Here is a 24,561-nt window from a genome sequence, read left to right on the forward strand (position 1 = left end):
GTGTTTTTAGTGTACTGCTTGAGAGGAGATCACACTCCCTCACTGACATTCTGCTGGTGGGGCCGGAGCTCTGAGCATTGGAACTGAAAAGAAACACAACGATAGCCATGTAGTCATGAGGACTGGCCTGACCCATGGGAACGTGGTCTCGGAACTCACAGACACAAATAACAGGAGATTACATTCCATCGGGGGACTCTCTCAGCCAAGTCGAATGGAATCTGATGCAACAGGACAAACCTTTCCCGGAGCCTCCATATGTCAGCAGGGGAATTTATAACTTGAGTGTCAAAAAATGCTAACTTTGCACTTTGCTAGGAAAAGACGGATTTGTTTTTGTTTCAGGAGCCTAAGGAAGAATGAAGGCAGCCTGGTATCATGCAGCAGGAGCGGCAGCAGACCTGCAAAACACAGATTCAACTGCTTTGGGCTGCTAATGTTGAATCGGCCTTTCACTTAAAAGGGAACATGTAAAGCCTTTCCAGGACACAGGAGATTACACAGCCTGTAGCTAACTGCAGGCGTGGAAGGCAGATACAGATGAGGAGTCAGACGTGCCCAGCAAATACTGTCAATCCAGCGGCAAAAGCAGAAGAAAAATGGAAAGCCGAGAGCCAGGGTCCATTGCATATTCTGAACACCCATTTGTACATGAGCTGCTGCCGGTTTCACTAGGGAAGAATCCAGAACACGTTTCCTTTTGCTGAACGCTTACAATTTGATATCCCCTTTTTTTCTCCTGCAGGCAACTGGTCCTTTAGTCCATAGCAGATCTGGGAGGCGTGAACAGGGATGGAGTAGTTGCCTTGCCCTAGTTCAACGGTTAATAACAGTGAAAATATCCCCCGATCAATGAATTCTTTGAGCTTCTGTGTGAATTAACACAAAGATACAGCTGTGGGATGCAGGGCTGCTCATCATCCCCCTAGGGTAGCCAGCCACTCATTACCCACATACTATCTGTAACTGGGAAAGCAGAGGCAATCCAAGAAAGCATCATGTGCCAGAATGTCACACACAAGAGCAGGGCTGTCCCTAGCTATTCTGGGGCGCTACGCAGCCCCCCGGCAGGGGTGTGTGGGGTGTGGGGCCCCAGGCCTCCATGGGGGGAAGGGAGGTTGGGCAGGGGAGGAATGGGCCCCAGGCCTCCGTGGGAGGGGGGAGGGCCTCAGGCCTCCTCGGAGTGGGGAGGGGCTGGCTTTGGGGGCAGGGGGGAACCGGTGGCATGGCTGGGACTGGGTTGCTGCACTTCCCACTGCCAGTGAGTGCAGCCCCGGCCCTGCTGCACTCCTCAGAGGAGTGGGGGCAGGGCTGGGAAGGGGCGGGGCGGAGCGGGGGTGGGGGCCCTGGGGAGGAGCCGGAGCATGGGCTGGAGCACCAGGGTGCCCCAAATTTCCTGGTGCCCTACGCAGCTGTGTACTTTGCATATGGGTAAGGACAGCCCTGCACAAGAGAGCCCCTAAGGTATTTCCCTTTTACTCTCTGTGGTATGTGACATATGCCTGGCTGTTCTCCCCGTCCCCCCATGGTAATCTGCTATAGCCAGTAGCTCCGCCAAGTCAGTGAACAGGGACCTGAGGATCTGCTTTTCTGCTCATTGAGATGGGCGTGAATCAGGAGTGACTCTCCAGAACTCAATGGAGTTATCCTGGTATAAAACTGGTATGTTGGTGAGAGGAAAATCAGACCCCAAGTAACTAAGGATGGAGATAAACTGGTCTCTTCTGAAAGCTGGTGGGGATTATGTGTGTGCACCTGCACCCATATCTTACAGGGCTGCGTAACCTGGGATCCATCATTCTGAGGAGATCTTCTGCAAAACTTAAATCATTCACAAAAATAAATGGCCAGACCTCAGGGTCTTCAGTGCTTCATTGTCTGCAATGGAGTTACATTGATTTCCAACAGTTGAGGATATGGAGCATACTCAGCATGTTACAGGCTGACTCATAGGAGGTGCTAATCTGCATCCTTATCTGAGTGACAGGATGTGATAGGATTCCAAAGGATGCTGACTGTTCTCTATTAATCAAGTGTGTGCTGAATATTCAGCCGAGAAGGGAAAAAAAGGAATATTCAGTACAGTAAATCGATCTGAACAAAGACAAGGGCTGTGTTTTCCTGTATGAGAATAGCCACAGAGTGGGTCTCCGACAGTTGGCAGTTCACGTGTAAAGAAGCCTTGCTAGGATCAATCAGCCTGGTAAATGAACGAGACACTGACATCGGGCATGCTCCAAAAGGCAGCTGTGATTGATGTCCCCTCTGCAGCTGAAAACGACAAAACGATACACCCCTCAGGAGAGAAACAATTCTGAAAGGCTAAAGATGAGAGAGAAAAAATATATACACGGAAAGATGGGAAATAGGCCAGCCAGCAATGGCCAGATTCTGCCCTGCAATTCCAGCCAGGTGGACAGGCTTGGAGCCTGGGATGGATCTAGCTGAGGGCAGATGTTATTCCCCTATTTAAAGAATGCTGAGCAGTCATGTACCCTTTCACCAAAAGAATCAGCACGCTCATGTACTAGCCAGACCACAAGAAGACTGCAGCCAAGACGGCCTCTTGCAGTAGTAGAGAAAGAGCGAGCCTTTTAGCTGTTTTTCCAGATCAGCACAATTAGGGCTCTAAATCTTCAGAGCAGATTTTCTCTCTTCTCCCCCCTCCTTTTCGGTTACAGTCAGACTGAAAACGTCATGTCTGCTCCTGGAGCAGTCGCTGGGGACTAGCAGGGTCGCCAGCTTCGCCTCTTTCATTAGAGTCAGAGGAGTGCACACACACAGGGCCAGAAGGCCTCTGTTAGGAGCAGTCAGGAGACTTTTAACTGCACTGGCCCCTGAACAGGGGAGAAGGCTACTTGCACCCATTCACTTGGAACAAAGGAGACTGGTGCAAAGGTTAGGTGACATCTGGTCCATAAGCAGTGAAGTATATAGCAAGGAAACAGGGCTTGGGTTTGGGGCAAACAACAGGGCTGCTTAAGCAATTCTGTTAGCTAGTTCCTAGCAGGCACTGAAAAGCTGGCCCACTGGCTCTCTTCTGCTGTAACGGATTGAGTCTGCTAGTGCTCTGTGTTTGATCATGAACAAGGCCACCTTGCCAGTAACACATCATCAGTGCAGCTCACTCTAATGGGATGGTTAGGATTTGATTTTGTTTTCTTTATGGAAATTGAGGCTTATTGCCAAGGGGTCTTTAATCCACTCTCCCACTCCCAACATTTTATCAAATTTTGTCTTTGCACGAGTGAAAAATGTTAACCAGACGCTCCTTGCTATGCTTTGAAAAGTTACATGACTCTGTAACTCAAGATTAATTATGGATTTAGAAGCCCCAAATATAATTCACAATCAGAATATTGCATAATAGTTTCGTATTGTGTGCCAGCTCAAAAGGACAGCAAAACATGGCACCAGTTTGCCACAAGTGCAACAGAGATGTTTTGAATTGCCCGTTTCTGCCCATTTTGATTAAAAAGAAGTGGGGAAAAATTGTTGACTTTTGGGAAGAGGGAAAGATCAACAATTGCTGACATTGACCAATGGGAATATAAACCTGTCCTCCTCTACAGAGCACCGAAACAGCGCTGGAACAAGAGCTCGCTCGCTAATGACGTGCAGCATCGTTACGATACATTGTCAAAGGGAGCTAGTGGTTCTGCAACTAAAAAGCTGGAGCCATCTAAGGCCGAGGAGCCTCCCACATCAATCCAGTTTCCTTAGGACGCTGCAGGCGAAAAGACGGCCATCGCTATCATCATGTGTGAAGGTTGCACCCTAGGGTGAAGCACCCAGGGCCTGCCTGCTCAGCACAGGACCTGGGGTAGAGGGGACGGTAGATTTAAGACACTTTCCCCCACCCTGATCCTGGAGTTGATGTAAGGTTGAATTGACCCCTGGTGTAACTTCAGCTTCTTTAAGAGCTGCGCTCCGTTTCACCAGGTAGAAAAGTCCCTGAGAAGCTGCTTTGCTGGCTGGGGACGGCCGGAAGGCAGCACTCTTTGGCCATCTGCCTGCTATGTGCAGAAGCACCCTCCTACACTTGGGGGAAGGATGGATGGCGTAAAGCCGACTATAGCAAACCCTCAATACCAATTAATTTACCAGCTTGACAGTGTAGAGTACCTAAAATATACCCTTCTGGTTTAAACACCAGTGTGTGGGGGGGATGGGAGAGGCACCTGTCTTTCAATTTTGACTAGAAATATGTCTGGAGTGTGGAAGCGGAAAGTTCTGTCTGGCATTCCCTTGGCCTGAGGCATGAAGCAGCTCGACGAAGCAATGGTAATCGAATCAGCCCTGGCTCGCCTTAAATTAAAGAAACACATTTGATGCAAGAGTCCTTCACTGTCTAACCTGTCTGGCCGAAAGGCTGCTTTTCTTTTCAGAGCCTGCACTGCAATTGCTAGGAGATGTCATTTTCCGAGAGGAGACATGAAAGACAAATGGGTTAATTTGAAACATCTGACAGCAAAGCCTCTAGGGAAGTTTTTTTTAGGGGAGAAGAACTTTTTAATCCTTTGCTCAGCATTGACAACACACCCCTGTGAAAGGAAGGCATGGGAGGAGCGTGCAGGAAAGATGACGGATGGTGAGCGAGGCACCGAGTGGCTGAGCAGCACGTCTCCTGGGCCTCCTCTGGATGGTGAACAAGGAATGTGTGTGACATTCTGTACCTTGGGGGAGCATCCTGGAACCCCCATAGTTGTCATTTATATATGATTGTGATCTTACATATAAAGCAGGCCTTGTAAGGTATCAGGGGAAAGGTTATGATCTGCCGAAAGTCATTTCTCTGTCCATATGTGTGTATCATTAAGTTCTGAGAATTGTGTCGTATGGTGGTCACTAAAACATGCTGTAAGTTGGAGGAAATCAGCCAGATATTAGCTCCCCAGACGCAACAGCAAGGAAAATAGCCAACACCCGGGTGGGGGATCAATCAACCCATCAACAGCCATGGTCCAGCAAGGGAGCTACAATGCAATGACTCACCTGCATGAGGCCACACCAGGGGAATTGCTCAACTTTGCCTGGGGACTCAGGGCTTGTCTACACTTACACTTTATTGCACTCTAATTTGCTGGCTCAGGGGTGTGAAAAATCACCCCCTGAGCGCAGAAAGTTTGAGTGCTTTAAAGCACTAGTGTGGACAGGTTCCGAGCTATTCCCTTCATGGAGGTGGATTACCAGGAGCGCTGGGAGACTCTCTCCCGGCGCTCACGCGTGATCACACTCACACTTCAAAGCGCTCCTGCGAGAGCGCTTTGAAGTTTCTAGCGTAGACGTAGCCTCAGCAATGCGCCCAGACATGCCTGGACTTGTGTTTTCCAAGCACAAGGACTGAGGGTATAAAACAGACAGAGTGGCCATATGCTTGGCCTTTCTCCTTCCCCCACCTACAGTGCAAGCAACTAAGGCTGGGTCTAGACTGCCACTTTCAGCACCAGAACTTTAGTTATTCAGGGGGCTGAAAAAAAACTTTTAGCACTGAAAAGTACCAGTACAGACAAGGCTTTGTCACCAGGAACCAAGCTCCTGGCAATAAAGCTGCCACCCCTCATTCAGGGTGGGGTTGTTTATTGCCGGGGAGAGCTCTCCCCCGATGATAAAGCATGTCTACACTGCCCACGTCACAGCTCTGCCGCAGCCACGCTGTAACGTGGGCGGTGTAGACATACCCTTAGACACTGAGAAGAAGACAAGACTCCAACAGAGGAGATTGGCCCAGGTTTAAGGAACCAACCTGTATACTAAGGACTGCAATATCCAGTGGGGTGAAAAAAAACTGCTTAACCTGATGTTGCCCAGTCTAATAGCGTTGAGAGTTAAGACTGCGGGCTTATATTTTATTTCTTTTGGTAACTAACTCTGACTTCTTGCTTATCACTTAAAATCAACCTTTTATAGTCAATAAATGTGTTTAATTGTTTGTCAAACCTGAGCAGATTTGCCCCACAGTTCATACAAACTCACTGGTAAAGACAAAGGCTGCTGTATGTCCACGATCGATTGATGAAGTGGTGAACCAATTAATAAATCTGTATTGCTCGTCTTGAGAAGTGCAAGACGGTGTATTCCTGGGGTACAGTGCTGGGAGCAATCTGGCTTTGGTGCCTTTCTCTGTGTGATTCGTGAGTGGCTCTGGGAGCATTCATGCAATCTAGCTGGGCGTGGGGCTCCACATGCAGTTGTGCTGAGTGATCACAGCGCCTGGCGGGGTTTGCTGCTGGTCACTATCAAGGCCCTGGGAGAGACAGCCCAGGCTGGAGAGAGTTCAGGGGGCACAGCAGTCCCACACTCCCAGACTACACCCCGGGGGCTAAATGTAAACAAAGTCTTGAAATCAAAACAAGTGTTTCCTTTTGGCATCCACAAAACATTTCCTTCAACCCGCAATAATTTTATATTTTATTTTCTGATTCACTGAAAATTTCAAAACACATTAGGATTTGGTTCAACTCACAATGAAAACTCCTGCTTAAGCCTTCAGAACAGGATGGAAAGTGGGGGTTGAAGCAGGGGGGCTGAAACAATTTGTACAGTGGGGAGTCTGACAGCCACTGAACCAAACTGTAAACCCTGTGTATGATGGAAACCACTTCAAGCCAGGGGGTACAGTAGCACCCCCAGCACCTCTAGTTCCAGCACTGATGGGCTGAAGTGGTGTCTAGCTCGTGTGTGGGTTTGCCTCAAGAGTAAATTTCACCCACTGGACCAGATTCCTGCTTGTGTAAATCAGGTGTAACTCCACTGAGGACAATGGGGGGAGGGATAGCTCAGTGGTTTGAGCATTCGCCTGCTAAACCCAGAGTTGTAAGTTCAATCCTTGAGGGGGCCATTTCGGATCTGGGGCAAAAATTGGGGATTGGTCCTGCTTTGAGCAGGGGGTTGGACCAGATGACATCCTGAGGACCCTTCCAACCCTGATATTCTGTGAACAAGAGATTCTGGCCCTCGCACTTCACCATGCACCCCTTAGCCACAGACCAGAGCTGTGGCTTCACAAGAATTCCCCCTTTTCTTTCCCTTCAAGGTGGGCCTTTAAGAACTTTTTTTCTGAATCTCAAAAAGACTGAGTTTGTATTTGACTCAAAACTGTATGTGTGCCGGGGGGGGGGGGGGGGGGGGATGTGCATCTCCATGTGTGTGTGCATGTGGGGTGGTGTGTGTCTCCGTGTGTGTGGGTATGCGTACGTGGGGAGAGGTGGGTCTGTTTGTGTGCTGGGGCAGGAGGAAGTGTGTGAATCTGTGTGTGTGTGTGTGTTGGGGCAGGGGAGGTGTGCGCTTCTTACTTTATCCAAGCAGGTGCATCCATGCCTAGTGATGGGATTTTTACGCACCCTTTGCTCCCGCGAGCGGTCACGGTGGTCAGCTTCGCCATCTGAAGCTACAGTGACTCACACTAGCGGAGGGCCTGCCCCATGAGGTGCAGTTCACCTCCAGGGAATGGACTACCGCCCATCCTACCTACAACGTGAGGGTCTCGTAGTTATACATGTCCTTAACAATATCTTGTTAACAAAATTCGGCTTCATTCAACTGAAAACTATATAAACCGACTTTATACCAAGGGCAAAAGCCATATGGAAGGAGATGTATTCTGCCCTCCACTACACCCAGGCACCCCCAATGACTTTGGTGGAGATTCCTAGGCGTCAGTGAGGGCCCGCTGAGGCCCATTGCTGGGTATTTCCGCTGATCCAGCACCACCGAGCATAAGCACAACTTGCATGCAGGAGTTTTCCACAGTGTTGTGGCAATTCAGCCATTGCTATTGTGCAAAATTATATGACATGATTCTATCAGGCTTGATAGCTCACTGCTATTTATTCCGTTCACACGCTCAGTGGAAAGATATTGAGTTTTTTTAAAAGGAGCCAAACTTTGAGGAGGAAACGCTTGCCATTAACTTGCTGGTCTGGGAGAACAATGAACAGAGAAGCTTGATCCCACACATTGACCTTTTTTTAGTATTACAAATCAAACTCCTCCCCCTCCCCCTAGAATTTAGTATTCTGGAGTCTTTCCTCTCAAACTTTTGATTATGGGGGGTTATGGTTAGAACCCAGAAAGTGTGTAATATCTGGCTCACTGCCCTAAGAAAATAGTCCTGACCAAAAATATACATAGTACATATTTACACAAACACACCCATAGGTATATATATAAATGTGCATACTATCTATGTATATAATAACGTTTGAAATTCTCCTAAAAATCATCTAACTGGCCAAAAGCACCATTAAAATATTTAGAAACTAGCGTAGGTGCCAAAGTACTCGGATTCCACACTTGGTATTTGGCAGCAAAGTTTTGGGAGTGTTGTTATAGCAATTGCTCCTAGATAGTCTTGCATTTTTGAGGTTGTCATTTTGTTTCCTGGCACCCCTTTTCCTTTCAGCAGATTTCATGGAACCTTTCGGAGGCTGTTGTTCAGGAACGAATGTCTGGTTTCCGCCTCGCCAACAAGCTGTGGTTGCATTTCATCATTTCCATTTCATCTGCCTCCTGCCAGTTGAGGTCCTACACCATTATTATGAATCACATAATAGGGTTCCTCTACAGTGTGTCTGCCGGTTTTATACTATGGCCACTTTGTTTGGTCAGTGATTTATATTTTAACCAGAGTGACTCATGGTGGTTTTTTGTTTTTTTTTTAATAAAAATACCTTTGCCTATTTATCTTGCCTCAGGATATCCATTTATATTCTTGCAAAGACATGGAAAGAAGCAGACACTGGATGTTGGCTTGAGGAACATGGAGTAGCTTTACTGAACCATTGGATAGATGCGGTGAAAATTCCTTCATGATGCTATAGGTGATGGCCTGGAAGCATAAGTAAAATTACATTTCAATTGGCAGTATATGCCACTTTATACCTCCAGAGTGCCCCAGACATCCCCACACTGCTTGGAAGTTACTACATGAGGTGCAACGCAGGTAACTATCACCCCTGAAAGAGAGGTAAGTGCACAATTGCCAACTTTCATGTGGTAAATAAGCACCCCGACTTTCACAGTAAGCCAAAAATCAAGCTAATCCCATTTCAAAACAAGGCCAAAACAAGCCAATCCCGAAGAACTCCAACACTCTATGTGACTAGATCCCCCCGGCCTGCAGTCTGGGACTGTGGTGGGCCCGCAGTGCACCCTTGCCCCTGCTTGCCGGGAGCCAATCAAAAAAAAGAAGCAACAAGCTACAACAAGCTACAAGCCAAACAAGCAACAAGATAAAAGCCAAAAACTAGACAACAAGCAATTCACAAGCCAATTAACCCAAAAATAAGCCCAATTTCTGCATTTTTTCCGCAGGTTTGGCATGTCTGGGTGAGTGTGAAGGAATCATGTAAGCATGAATAGGGGCCAATTTAATGACTTTGCCATGGTCCCAGTTAGATTTTAAAACTGAAATCTAACCAACTACATTTGCCAGTTTGGTAAGTGTTGTAGCCAATACTGGATAAAATGGATCGAGTCCAGGGAGCCCTATCTTACTAATTTTAGTGTGAGGTTCTTTCCAGGTCTACATTTGCTTTAGACATTATTTCTCACACCAGGACACTTGGTTATTCGTAACCAATCAGCAGTTTATTAATTCAACAAGAACCACATAAGTACATAATTGACTACGAGAAACGTTCTAGACCCGCACTGAACTGGAAACAAGTGCTAAGAAACCAAACTCTCTCAGGGTTTGGAGGTCAGGACTCAGGGCCAGTGGCAAGACTAATCTCCAGGCCGCCTCAGGAGTACAGGTGGCCTGCAGCAGGCAGCCCGGTTGGCCATGCCTCCTGATTGGCTGCAGGGGCCAGCAGCAGCAGTTTGGTGGCTGCTCAGGGCTCATGCCCACCACTTTGCCTGCTGCCCATGCCCGCTACCCAGCCTTGCCTCTGTCCTGCCCCTGCCTTGAACCCCTCGTTGCCTGCTATCCTGCTCACTCCAGTTCCTGACCTGAGACAAAGTGAATGGTAGTCGTTCCACTGATTTCAGTGGGCATTGGGTCAAGACCTAAAAATCATGAACTATTAATGGCTATAAAATGATTATCATAGAATCATAGGACTGGAGGGGATCTTGAGAGGTCATCTAGTCCATTCCCTGCACTCATGGCATTATCTAGACCATCCCTGACAGGTGTTTGTCTAACCTGCTCTTAAAAATCCCCAATGATGGAGATTCCACAACCCCCCTAGGCAATTTACTCCAGTGCTCAATCATCCTGACAGTTAGGAAGTTTTTCCTAATGTCCAACCTAAACCGCCCTTGCTGCAATTTAAGCCCATTGCTTCTTGTCCTATCCTGAGAGTTTAAGAAGAGCAATTTTTCTCCCTCCAACTTGTAACAACCTTTTATATACTTGAAAACTGTATTGCCCCCTCTCAGTCTTCTCTTCTCCAGACTAAACAAACCAATTTCTTCAATCTTCCCTCATAGATCATGTTTTCTAGATCTTTAATCATTTTTGTTACTTTCCTCTAGACTTTCTCCAATTTGTCCACATCTTTCCTGAAATGTGGTGCCCAGAACTGGACACAATACTCCAGTTGAGATCTAATTAGCCTGGAGCAGAGCGGAAGAATTACTTCTCGTGTCTTGCTTACAACACTCCTGCTAATACAGGGGAGCCTGAGAAGGAGCCAAAATTTACCAATGTCCATTGCCTAAAAGCCACAGTAATACATCAGCAGCCCCCATCAGCCCACCACCCCCAGCACCTCCAGCCCTGACAGTCAGCACTTCCCCTCCCCTCCCTCCGTGCCTCCTGCCTGCCACAATCATCTGTTACAGTGTACAGGAGCCTCTGGGGGAGAGGGGGAAGGAGCAAGGGCGCAGCAGGTTCAGGAGAGGAGGCGGGAAGGGCAGGGGCCTTGGGGTAAGCAGAGGAAAGTTGGCGCCTGTAGCTCCAGCCCTGGAGTCAGTGCCTATGCAAGGAGCCGCATATTAACTTCTGAAGAGCTGCATGCAGCTCTGGAGCCCCAGGTTGGCCACCCCAGGCTAATACATCCCAGAATGATGTTCGCTTTTTTTGCAACAGTGTTACACTGTTGACTCATATTTAGCTCGTGGTCCACTATGACCCCCAGATCCCTTTCTGCAGCACTCCTTCCTAGGCAGTCATTCCCCATTTTGTATGTGTGCAAAAGATTGTTCCTTCCTAAGTGGAGTACTTTGCATTTGTCCTTATTGAATTTCATCCTATTTACTTCAGACATTTCTCCAGTTTGTCCAGATCATTTTGAATTTTAATCCGATACTCCAAAGCACTTGCAAGCCCTCCCAGTTTGGTATTGTCCACAAACTTTACTCTCTCTTTCTCTCTCCGTGTCATTATCTAAATCATTGATGAATATATTGAACGGAACTGGACCCAGAACTGACCCCTGTGGGACCCCACTCGATATGCCCTTATATTGAAAAAAAATCAAGGAAACATTCTCTATCAGTCTACAAGGACCTTGTGACACCCTGTACCCCATGTTCACCACTTTTGTACATTTAGGATATATTTTGCATAAAGTATGCCTTGTGAGGTATCATTTGAAAACTCATAATCTGCTGAACATCATTGTCCTGTTAAAAAGTGTGTAACAACATTGTGTAAAGCTATGAGATTTTACTATATGTTCGTTACTGAAATATGTTGCAATTCTGGGTAACGCCCCCAGACTAGCTTCTCAGAGACAGCAAACAACTGACCACAGGTGTTAGAAAACTATTAACTGCTGAAGCAACCATTTGCCAACAGGGGAGACTGTAAACAAAGAAATTTGCAATTCACCTGAAAGACATTTTGAATCTCATGTGCACAGGGGACTGTTTTGCCTACTCCCAAGTGGGCGGGGGGGGGGGGTAATCCTCAAAGAGAGGAGGTGGTTATAAAACAGAGAGACAGAAATCTCCTCCTCATCTCTCCTCCCCATCTCTACTCACGGCAGCAAGATCACTTGAAAGACAAATGGTTCATCACTGAACTGGGGGCAGTGTTCCTGGCCTGCAGGTTTTTGCAGCCAGTACAGATTACTGAAAGTTTTTGGGTAAGAGAAACCTATTTGCTTTTTATTTAAATTTGTTAGCTGTGATAAATTTAGGAATTAGCTTGCATGTTTATATTTTTATTTCTTTTGTAACCAGCTCTGAATTTTATGCCTTATCACTTGTAAATCACTTAAAATCTATCTTTCTCTAGTTAATAAATTTGTTTTACTGCTTTATCTAAACCAGTGTGTTTGACTGAAGTGTTTGGGACATCTCTACTCAGGTCAACAAGGCTGGTGTATTTATTACCCTTTGTTGGAATGACAGACTAAAATAATGAGCTTGTACCGTCCAGTGAGTTACTGAACAGTACAAGACACGTATTTCTGGGGGGCAAGGCTGGGACTGTGGGATATGCGGGTGTCACCCTGTATCTATTCATGGATGGCTGGGCGTAGCATTCATGTACTCAGCTGGGAGGACTCTGCAGGGTTGGTGTTCGCTAGCAAAGCCGTGTTAAAGGCTTTCCAGGCTGGAGAGCTAAGGGGACACAGCAGTTCACCCTGGGGAATGTCACAGACCTTCTATTTCACAAAGAGAGATCGAGGATAAAAACCTCTTGAGGGCGGGGGTGGGGTTAAGAAAAATCAGTCCTTATAATCAGCAAACAACTGGTCTTTCACTTACAGGTCTGAGGCTTTAAGCAACTAATGGCTCATTTATTATCATACTTCTCAACCCCATCAGGCAAAAGCCTGGAGTTTTTTGATAAGTAAAACCTTGAGACAAAATGGCTGCTGAAATGAGTGTAAATTGCTTCATTTTGTCCATGTGAACAAAGAGCCAGACCCAGCCTCTGCCAGAAAATGAAAGAGCTGAGAGACGTGCACTATACTCTATGAACCCGGCTAAGCAACTGCACGAGGGAGGCTGTTATTTGCAAAGGAAGAGTTTGCAAAGACAGGGGCAGGATACCAGGGACTGGACATTTAGTCATCATAACTACCCAGTTGGAGAGTAGGAACTCTGAAGACAGGAACTTTTCTTGTGTTATGAGATGGTAGCCATTGGTAGAACGATTACAAAATACAGCCATAGGCTCAGTGCAGTGCGTAAATTACTTAGGAACAACTGACTTCATGAGATAGAATGTGACCCCTATAGGAATAAGGGCCATGCATCCAAGGGTAGAGAAGTGGAGCTCCCCCTGGAGAAAGAGCCTCACTAACTTTTCTTGCAGACGGTATTCTTCTTTCAAGCTTCTTAATATCTGAACAGGACAGTAGGCAGGCTCTGCTAAAATACCCTCTCCCCCAATACACCAGGGTCACCCCTGAAGAAGAGATTTTTAAAATTAAATCATTTTCACTGTAGTTGCCACCCATGGTGGATTTTTCCAGCAGCCGTCGTAGTCTTTCCCGTGTACAGTCAGATGAGGAACACTGCTTGAGGAGCAGTTTGGCACATCAGCTTGGAGCAATATGCTATGTATCTAATTAACATCTGGATTGCCACACGCTTGCATGCCCTCTGCATTCTGTTACAGTACAGTTTGTTAAGGGGGGCATGTACTTTTAAGATCAAAGTGAGGATTTTCAAAAAAGGATTGTGTCCAAAGCAAACGGGGAAAGGAAGCTAAAGGAAACGCATCTTATTTACTCTTCCTTATCTAATTCTGAGACCTACAGCTTCAAACACAAGTCCCTGAGCTCAGAACCAACCCATCAGAAAACTCTTTGCAGAAACCAAACGTCTATTAGGGCCTAAATCAAAGATCACAGACATCAGTGCAAAGACTGCCATTGACTGCTATGGGCTTGGGATCAGGTCCTCGCAAACACAGTATTTCATCTATTATCCCACAGCAGGTGTCTCTATAAGTGAGAAGGCAGTGCTTGTGAAAGACGTCAGACTAGGAGCCCTGGAAAATGGAGACCCCCCCTTCCCCCACCAAGTCAACTTGTCTCTGTGCCTCAGTCCTGCCCTTGAGGAAAGACCTGTAGGGGTCACAGGATCTTTCTTCTTCCATGCCTGGGTCTTGACTTCTCTGCCTAGGCTACAACTAAGGATGCCAATTTTGTGGCAGTTGCCCCGATTTTGTGATGTGATCTCTGCTCTCTAGGAAATGAACTAAGATACACAGCTCATTTCACACATAGCCATCAGATGGCAATGACTTCTGGTCACCATCAATGGAGGCTTGATTTGAGCCAGCTACCTAGCAGAATTGTTCTACCAGCCAGTTGCCAAAGGACTTTTCTGTGGGATAACAGACTGCACAACTTTACTGAGTGCTAAAATCAGTTAATTTAAGCCTTCAAAGAGGAAGCAGTTTCTGCAAACAAGAAGATTAATAATTCCTTATTAACAACACATGATAACACTTACCTCCCTAGCTAGCTACCTGATGGGCTGCCACCTCAGGCAAGTAGGTATTGGAATACAACATTTTCACCGACAGTCACTTGTGGGTGCAAAAATTGCACCTGCAAAACAGGTGGCTGGGATGATACCCCCTTAAAAATTAACTCTGCTATGTTAGTTTAAGGTTCTGATTGTGAGTGGGAATACAGGAAAGTGTGCACACCCTTTTGGCTCTCAAATCCCCAAGTGCATGCATTCAGTGCATGCGTGCAAAGGGGGCGGGGAGGGTTGTCATACACCAATATGAGAATCTGGCCCTTTCATTAAATCTCAGTAACAGTGAAGTCACAGATGCCACAGGAACTCAGCCAGCCATCTACCCCCTTCATCATCCAGAACGTAGGCCCTCAGCCCCTCCAAAAACCCCTCTCAAATAGGTGTTTTTTGTATTGAGCTAAGTCACTAAGTTCAGGCAGTTTTGGACTGGGGGAGAGGGGCAAGTCCCAGAGCCCTCACAGAGAACACCCTGCCAGCTGCCCCTTCTCTTTTATAACAGGGGATCCAGCTTGAGTGCAGCTGCTCACCACCAAGGAGGGAGGCAATCCTTCAGGTAAGCCAGGCCCAGATCAGAACCAATACCTGAAACTCCACCCAAAGACCAATAAGCTGCTAGTGCAGATCCCAGAACACTGGCCTCAAGTGCTCTCAAGGCAATGTTCTGCTCAGTAAGCGAGCAGCTGTGTTCGACGCCAGCTGTAGTCTCCCCGTGGTTTAAAGACATACACCGGTGTGAAGCACGTTGCCGTTTGCTTTAGAAGCAAAGCGAAATCACGAGTTTCTTCCAGGGAGAGCCTGCTTCTATATCGCACATTGACCCTTTTTCACCACATAGCCGCTAGCTCCTTCAGACAGATAAACACCATGGGCTAAACCCTGCCCTTTGGAGGCTGACAGGGAGGGAGAACAGATGTAGCACCTGCCGATGAATTCCATCTGTTCAGGGCAGATGCAGGCCTTGGGGCACTGGAGAGAACATGCCAAGCAGCAGCATTTAAACCTGGAACTGATAAACATGGTCTACACTGAGCCCTGGGCCTCTGCTAGGTGCCCAGCTAGGGTCAGGGCCCTGGCCCCACCTGCAGTTCAGCTGGCTACAACCCCTTTGGGGTGAGGACGGGGGCATGATGGAGTGACTCGGCTGGGCAAACAGTCCAGGGACATACCAAGGGGTAGGGTGGATTCTCTGTCCCTTAAAGTCTTTAAATAGAGACTGGACATTCTTCTAAAATGATCCACTCTAGCTGGTTCAGACAGAAGTTAGGAAGTGACGTTTTGTGGCCTGTGTTAGACAGGAGGTTGGACTAGAAGATCACAATAGTTCCTTCAGGCCTTAAAATAAAATCTAGAAAAATTGTGACTATCTCCAGTGAGGACAAACTTGACAGAAAACAGATACTTCATCCTAGCTCTCGCCCGCCACATACACCACAAGGCAGATGGCATGACTTAGGCTAGTTGACCAGCAAATGGTAGAATGAAACTCCAACACAAGTATCTTACTTCAGGCCATTGTAAACCAGATGTCTATCAATTTTATATACCAATGCGCCTGCTGTATCTGTTGCCAAGGTGTTAGTGGTACACTCAACAGTGACTGAGTGCTGCAATCAGGAGCAGTCAGAGTTGCAATTGCTAGCAGTGTATCATACGGATATAAATCAGGATTGAAGACTTTAATCGTGATTAAAGATCAACATTGCCAGAGATATGCTGCCTTAGCAGGCAGAAATTACTGCTTTAGCCTGCCCGAGATTGATTATGGTTGTAAGTTTTATTAGAATTGCTGGCTCACCTACCACAGGAGATCAGATGGGAGAAATACACCATGCACTGTGATTCATACTCAGCTTTGGCTATATTAGAGATTGGCACGAGGAGAAAGATTTGGATTCTGGACACTCCAATCATCAGGAAATTCTGATCCAAGCCTAACTCAAGGCTGTATGATCTAGTTCACATGTAAACACTGGTGGCATTTTGAATCATGACAGAAAAGGGGCTATTGCCATGTTGGACTAAAGTTCTACCAGAAGGTGCTGGGCACAGAAAATGTTACTGTAACATGGCCAATTCCTACCTATTCCTCTACCCGAGCAAGATGAATAGTCAGGAAATAATTCACAATTATTTGAGCAAGTTATGCTTGCTCCTCATTTTATTGGCTTTTCCGTGAGCATGCATACAGAGGGTCTTTTGTTCCCCAAAATGTTGGGGAAAGACCATCGTGGAGGCAAATATCAACATTTACATCCCAATAAGGAGATCTGTATGTGGATACAAGTATCCTCTCTTTCACTCTTTCTTGTTTAATGAAGATAAGTTCCTGGCTGCTCCTAGAGGGGAAAAAATAATCCAAACAATTGCAAATGGCAGTGAAATCCCCAATTCAGTGGCATTTGGGGAATGCAGTTTATTCTTTCCCCACATGTTTAATTTTAAAATGTATGATTAATAGACGTGCTGAATAACAGTTGGTGTTGATTTAGCAGGTTCCTTAGCTGCATTGTTGTTCCCTGAGCCACAAGGAATTTGACGAGTGAAACGTTAATTCTTAGTAAACAGAAATAGCTGGCAACTCTCATTTCTTTGTTCATTTGTTTGCACTGGCTTTGCTGGCAGATGGATGCGATGGATGAGCTTTTTAAATGTGGCACTTGGAACGCCAGCCACCAAAATCCTGCAGTAGAAGTATCTGCCACCTCAGATGGAAACCACAGGTCTCCACACATTGATACCAGGATGTAAGAGGATTTCTTCTGTCTTTCCAAAATAGATAAAGTGACCCAAAGGAGAGGGAAGACAGGCCGACAGGCATCATGGAAAGAAGGTGGACTCTCATCAACAGAGGGGCTCAACACCCAGCAATCCAGTTAATGTCAAGGGGAACTGGGGGCACACAGCACTTCTGAACATCAGGCTGCTTACATGGGTGCCCACATTTGCAAAAGTGGTTTTGCCCAGGTTGAGATGCCTTAAAGGGGCCTGGTTTTCAGGAAGTGCTGAGCTCCCACCCACTGAAAGACACACCCCATAAGGAGTCTCAAGTTGGGCGCACACACACAAAAAACATTAGTCGTTTTTGAAAATGTAGAGCTAGGGCCAAATGTAATTTGGGGAATTCTGGTGGTCCCATGTAAGCAGTAGGAAAATACCTAGGTCTTAAATACAGGCACCCAGTTTTGAAAGGCTCAGCCAAGAGTTTTAAGTTTACAGGGCACCGTTAAATACCTATACTTTCCTTTTCAATTGGCAACAGTGAATGCATAATAGTGCTTCCATTCTCCTTTCAAACCAGTCCCTAAATGCCGGCTCTCACAGGAACGTCAATCTACAATCTCTGAATCTCAGAATTCAATCCCCTCCTGTAGGGTGAGCAAACCCAGAGGCCAGAGTGGAAACACCCATGCTTTATATAACTGCGAACATCTCAGAAGAATCACAGCTAGGAGTTCTGGCATCATAAGCAGCGGCCCTGAGCTCTGATCCACCATGTACTCCTACGGCTGGTCTTGTGACCACGGAGTCACCCTTTGCTGTTTCTAACAAGTCTCCAGCCCCCAGCAGTTGTCTCTAACTAAAGCAGTATATGGTACTAATTGGGAGAAAACACGCCATCCCTTTGGCTTCAGGGCAATCAGGGCATAAATCCAGCCAGACTCGTCATTCACCACAGGACAGCCTGTCTGGGAAGATCACGAACCTTAAATTAAACAGAAAAGAAACTGCATCTAAATATGTTAAGGCTGTGATGACAAAAGCTGGGGAATCCAAGGTTAAGTCAGAACCTCTCATTAACTCACAAGGAAAAGAAGCCACTGAGCCATATTGCAGCAGAGTGAGGGAATGGCAGAGCATGAGAACGGCAGTGGGGGAGGCCTAAAAGCCACTACACCAACTCTATGGCATGTGAGGCCACACTGTAAGAGAGAACGTGTGCCTCTAAAGAGACTAGCGAGATAATTCCCTCGGGTTCTCTGAAGATCTGGGGGCCATGGGAAGGACTTTTCATCTGGTGGGTTTTCTCACATGTGAATATCTTAATAAATCAGAGCAATCATCCCAGACTGAGACAGCAAAGCCCAACATGAACATGGTGAAAGTGTGCACAAAGCCACCCTCACACGTAGAGATGACTGAGCATTTAGATCCAAAGCCTCAGATCTTTATCTAGTCATTAGACACCTCCCCATTGCACCCTGCAAACTTTCTGCACAAACCGCTGGCTGCCCCAGCTCGTACGCACACGCTGACTGTGATCTCCTCGGGTGTGGGCATCTTCAGAATGGGACAGAGAGCAGTGTCTGGGAGAGGAGCACCAAGCATAGCTGGGCAATGAGTCCCAGAAAGCAGCAGGACAATACGCTGTGTGGTCTGGTTTATTCTCTTGAATAGTAGAGCACTCTCTCTGCTTTGGTTAAGGTTGAGAGTCATTTTCTGTTTGGCTGTAGGCTATTATAAATGCTCTAAAATCCACATGCTGATGAGGATTGTCTTGAAAAGTGCTGGGCCTCACGGAGGTGCCAGATAGGGTCAGTGGTCCGATTTGAACAAGGGGCTCTTAAGATACAGCCCCAACCCCGCCTTTTACAAAATCATCATCTTTCTTTTATCATGACCACCTTTTTTGCATACACCTAAAGCACAAATTATGGCTCCGATCCTCCCCAAACTGATCTCAATTGCTTGGGTCTTAGCTCAGCTGGTGCACAGCCCCTTTCCGGTTGGCTGAAAAAGCGAGTAAAGGCAAGGGGTGTCACTCTGGGTTGGCAGGTACCAAAGCAAAAGGCCGAAAAGAGCGGGCTGCGCGCACGCAGCAAGATTAGGGCCCTGTTGAAGCGCGAGTGTCCAGGCAGTCTGTTGGCACAGTATTCGGCTGGCTCACGGTGACATACAATCAGAGCGACAGTTTAAAATCCACACACAGACTCAGATTTCCCTTTCGAAGCATTGTCAAGGAAATGAACATTAAACTTCAATACAGGCAAGGAGAAAAACTCCAGTAAGCAGTTAGGATAATGTCATCCTCTTTCCTGAGCAATAGGACAGTGTGATCAAAGGAAAGCAAGTCCCCGGTGACCTAGTACATAGAGACACCCACCCCCTGCCAACATGAGCTGCTCCTAACCTGTTCAGAGTCTTATAACTTTTTGGTGCAAATCAAAGGAATATGGAGGGGCACTGGAGAACATGTTGGGGTGCGGGAGCTGTACAGGGGTGTGGCGTTTGGAAGGGTTCAGGGATTGGAGGGGAGAGGGGGCTTCGGGCTGTGGCGAGGGGAATGGGATAAATAAGGATGAGTGGTAGGGAAGGGGATTAAGGGAAATGGTAGGAAACAGGTGGGAGGAATGGGGGGGGGGGAAGAGACATAGTAGAGGGAGTTTGGGGATTGGGGTGGGGGGAAATGGAGGAGGCCTGTACCATAAATTCTTCATATCCTGGTTTTCAGAGATTTAAGGTCCGCTATTCTGGAGGAGCGCTAGGCACCCCTGGGCAACCTTAACTCACTGTTAATGAAGTTTTGGGACATTGAATAGGTTCCCATACTACCCTCATTGCTGTAATATCTGAGTGCCTTCTAGCCGTGCACTAAGTGACGTCCCTAACATCTGGTGAATCATCGTATTATCCTGGGCAGTCCTTGCATTTTCCAGCCTTGGCTAGGCGTGAAACTTTTTACCAGGAAACCTAAAGCCAGATAAAAATTTCATCCAAGTTTCATCTTTCACACCCGACCCAAAGTATCCTGGCCGATGTGCATTCGGGTGGAAACTAGGTAAAACTTGACAGTTCTGACCAGAAGCCAGGCTTTAGAGTTTTCCCTCCGAGTCCCAGACTCTGAAACTCAAAGAGAACCCCTCAGAGGTGTGAGCCCACCTGAGGATCGAAGGAAATGCTCATGGGAATGGAAGCAGCCAGGTGCTGTACATCTCGAATGTCAGTGCCATGTACACATGACAGGCAGCAGCAGGACCTGGAAACTCGACACCCATCAGCTTCTATGGAAGGGAAACAAACTCTCTCTCTGACAGAACCTCTCATGTGAATCACACTTGGAGCGCTTCAGATGGAAGGTGCTAGGGAAGGTCAAAGATTTACACCAGCGTAAAGGAGAGCAGAATTTGCCTCGTAGTCCCTCTCATAACAGCAAGTCACAAAGCTGCCTTCTCTGAGGCAACGCCGTTAGCGAGATGGAGCGAGTTTACAGCGTTTTGCATAGATTGGCTTTAAGAGAATGGCTCCCCTTCCTCTTGCTAGGCCCCAGTGACAAGAGGCACTCACTTACCATTTCTTCCCAGCGATTTCATGCTGTTGCACGGTGTAGCCAAAGTACGCTTCTTTAGAGCCTGGTATGATTCGGGGCCTTTTGGTGTCAATATTGAAGGTGTCGCAGAATCCTGAGGCAGGGAAAAAAAAAAAAAAAAAAAAGATCTAATCAGTTCAAGTCCCGGGTGGGGAGGAGGAGATCTTTCCCTTAATGACACTGACCTGCAGCGTAAAGGACCATGAAATCTAACTATTACCCAACACACGGAATAAATAATACAATGCAGGCATGTTACTCCTTACACTGTTTGAAAGGAAAAATCTCATTCTCAGGTATATCCATTGTGAGCCTGTGCCTTCTGTTTCTTCTTATGAGTGAAGAAACTAGCCAGGAAAACTGCTTCCAGGTTTTTTAATCTTATGATACCACCTGTGCGGCACACAGCTAAGAACTCATTTTTTCAGCTGTCCACCTTGCCTCCATTTTAGGGCTTCCCCAGACTCCCAGCGGGCTGCTGTGGGGACTTGCCTTGGTTGTGCCAGGTTGTTGACCCACAGGAGAACACTGGGTATTGGGAGTGAGGGGATATTGGGACAGAGTTTACCCCCAGGCATTGCACTTCATTTATCCATTTGCTGAGCATTATTTCTGCCTAACATGGTCCTGTTCTTTCCCCCTCCCCTCCCCCAGGCCCCAGCAGGAATGTTCTGTAGCCCAATAATTATTACATGGAATTCCCCTGCCCTTCCCCACACTGATTATAGGGAATCTGCTCCTTCTATTCTCCTACAGCTTAGTGGGACCATCAGCATCTCCCTGATCACACATCCGGGAAGGACACAGTGCAGCTCACAGAGTCTGATCCTGGGAGATTCTGAGCACGCTAGCTCCCTTGCATTGCCAGAGCTCTTACAGCTCAGCTCCCCCGTTACCAGTCAGCTCCCTTGACGCAGAAGGGCAAACGCACGGGCTGAGCCTTTGTTTGGAGCAAGGGCCCAAGTTCAAGCCTTGACCCTGGCTCCCCAGCAGGGTGCCGTGTCAATAGACTGCTGGCTGACCTGGAGCTGACCTAGTTTTAAAACACTTTGTTTCGGGTGTAGAGGTCACAGCTGCAGAAGTCTGAAGGAAGACGCCTGTTTCTGCTCTCCAGCCCATCTGGGGCCGGCACAGATGTTTAACCCGTCTGGGTGCTGAAATCATTGTAAGGAATTCCTTAGCTGCAAAGGCAGCCTCTAAGCAAAGATAGGAGAGAGACCATCACATTTTTATCCTAGGCCATGCAAGAGCAAGTCACCTTGGAAAACCACAGCTGACAGGACAGGATCAGGAACAACAAAAAAAAAGATCTTTGAACATCCTCCTTGCACACCTGCACCTTTCAACCACCTCCCTCCAAATGCAGGGTCACTATTCTGACAGATTGGATTCCTATCTTGGGGTTTATATGGTCCTCATAATTATAATGTCTGAATGCCCCAGAGTCATTATTCTCACAACACCCCTGTCAAGTAGAGAAGAACTAGCCCCAGTTCACAGCTGGGGGAACAGAGACGGGATGGATTAAGTGAGTTGCCCAAGGCCATATAAGTAGTTTGTGGCTGAGCCAGGCACTGAACTGTCATCTCCTGAATCCCAAACCAGTGCTCTCTCCCCTAGACAATCCTTCCAGAAGGTTTAATGGTGGTTTAAGGCTCTGCCAGGAGAAGCAAATGGATTGGCTGAATTCAGTCTTGCTTTGGGAGCGGGCTGTTGTCACTCCAGTGGGAAAAGAAGCCAATGTCTAGTGAGCTCTCTCCAGCAGATAGGGAGCAGTCTTGATGGACTCTAAAGCGAGATCTCTCCCAGGTGGAAGGATGCTCTGAGATGGAGACTGGAAGCACTGAAACGTGTGATCTTTAAGGCTCAGACGTTTGTTTAAAAAGGATGTCTATTAAACGTATGCTTAAACCTGCTGTCTTCACTAAGAGGCCCCCTTCTGCAGTACAGCTGGTCCAGAATCCAAACCCCTCTGCTGTGACCATCAGCAGAGTTTGGAGAAGTTCAGGACCGGCTTGGATCTCTATGCCCAGCCCGGCTTTGTGCCTCAGACCAGTCTCAGCTTAAAGTGCATTTTTGTTTATAGCATTAGCTGTGCTTTTAGGACAGTCCTGAGCAAGGGACAATGTGAAAATTGCATCACCCCAGGAGACATTGTGTTTCGGAGACTCAGTTCTCTCCCTTCTTTCAACTGGCTCTGGAGAAGAATTAGGATGCTGGCACTGCTGATGGTCTGTACTAGTCCTTGAGTGGCTCAACTCTCCAGACTCGCACACTGGGAGATAACTGAGGCTCCAGCCCTTCCCTGCCCCTCCCATCCTACATCCCAGTCACCTGCATGGGGGAGGTGGTAAGAAGGTGCACAATGCCCTTTTTCTCCTTTGCTCCAAGAGCCAAGTAGCCAGCCCAGGTTTTAGATCATTTCTTCCTCCCCCTTATTCCCCCGCATAAGCATTTGGTCCAAGTCCCCATCTAAATCAACAAGGAACTACTATGATACAAACCTGGTGGGATGTCTGCAGTGTAATGAACTCAACCAAAAAGAATAAAAATAGTTAGCTTGCAATGATAACCGATTTCACCCTCAGAACTTTGACTGTCTAAGAAAGGCAAGGTCAAAATATGGCAGCACACACATTTTTGTATGGGTGGTATTTTGTGGTCACTAAAATAAACCAACACACTAAATTCTTTGTGTGCTATAGGGTTTTCTTTAGGGACCTATTTTATTGCTGCATATGAGCTCAAGAGAGCTGGAATGTAGATAGAAAGAAGACTGACAATGGGATGTGAAAATTTCTCTCTCTTACCGTGTCCAGACTGTGAAAAGGAATGATGAAATACGTCTTGATCTAGTTCAAGAATTGTAATTGCTCTGAGTGAAATGAAGGGGTCTGGTTTTTATTTGTGCTGTACTATGGTCTCCAGTGTTTTCTTCTGTACAGAAAGTGTGAATAATCTATTTCTGGCTCACCCTTCTAACCTAAGGGGCATTTCTTGTCATCCAGAAATTTGGGGCCAGGCACAGATATAAATGTAAATGGCTATTTCTTTGCTGTATAAATCCATAATGGAGTATGCAAAGATTTATAAAAATGGAAGAATAATCTGACATTTCCTGACGCTCTCTTAGCTGTGTGCATCCATTATGCTGTGTGCACCCATATCATCCCTGGGAATCTAAAGTCTTGGTTTTATCATTTGTAAAGACACATCACCATCAGCAATGTTTTAACTACAACAAAGTATGGGTTTTTTTTTTAAATAAGATAAATGCTTAATTGGCAGACAGACTTTCTGATCATAGTCAGCTGTTTCCATGGAGCTACCCTAACAATGCTAAGCCAGCGTGCACTTCACAGGGACACATCAACAGAGGAGGTGCTACAGGGAAAACATTAACCACCATGCATAACGTGACGGAATCAGATCAAATCCTTCCTCTCTCTCTCCACATGTACTCTTCTTTTGTGTTCTGCAGGCGGGCAGAGCAGAAGGGCGCTGATGCTTGCCAAAAGGATAAAAGAGATACGAGCCAAGTTTGAAATCTAAACTTATTCTATAAGTTTCGTCTGTGCCTCTCTCGGGAGGCTGGAACGTCAAGGATCAATTGCTTATGCCGAGTATACCAACGTCACGGGTCCACAGGGCTGCCCCTGTTTGAAGTTGAAGCCCCACCTTTGCATGGATCACTGAAACCTGATTGGATAATACTGCAAGAGCAGTTTTCTTGCCTCCAACAAATCTCAGTAGATTTGTTTCAAACAATGGACAGGTTGGTTAGGCGTGCCGATGTCGCTTTATTAGCGAATTTGAGTTCCTCTCACTGAGAAGATTCAGATCAACCTCTCTAGATC

The 24,561-nt window shown here is 46.8% G+C and overlaps 1 protein-coding gene across 2 annotated transcripts in view; it reads right to left on the reverse strand.

The window, feature by feature from the left end:
- The window catches only part of ITGA11 (integrin subunit alpha 11), a 167,419-nt gene that overhangs the window by 104,474 nt on the left and 38,384 nt on the right, over nt 1-24,561 (reverse strand). For both annotated transcript variants that reach the window (XM_075133254.1, XM_048867418.2), the window contains one exon: nt 20,687-20,798. In XM_075133254.1, coding sequence (XP_074989355.1) covers nt 20,687-20,798 — 112 coding nt within the window. The remainder of the gene's footprint in view (nt 1-20,686; nt 20,799-24,561) is intronic.

The sequence above is a fragment of the Caretta caretta genome, chromosome 10, assembly GCF_965140235.1.
Source record: "Caretta caretta isolate rCarCar2 chromosome 10, rCarCar1.hap1, whole genome shotgun sequence".
Lineage (NCBI taxonomy): Eukaryota > Metazoa > Chordata > Testudines > Cheloniidae > Caretta > Caretta caretta.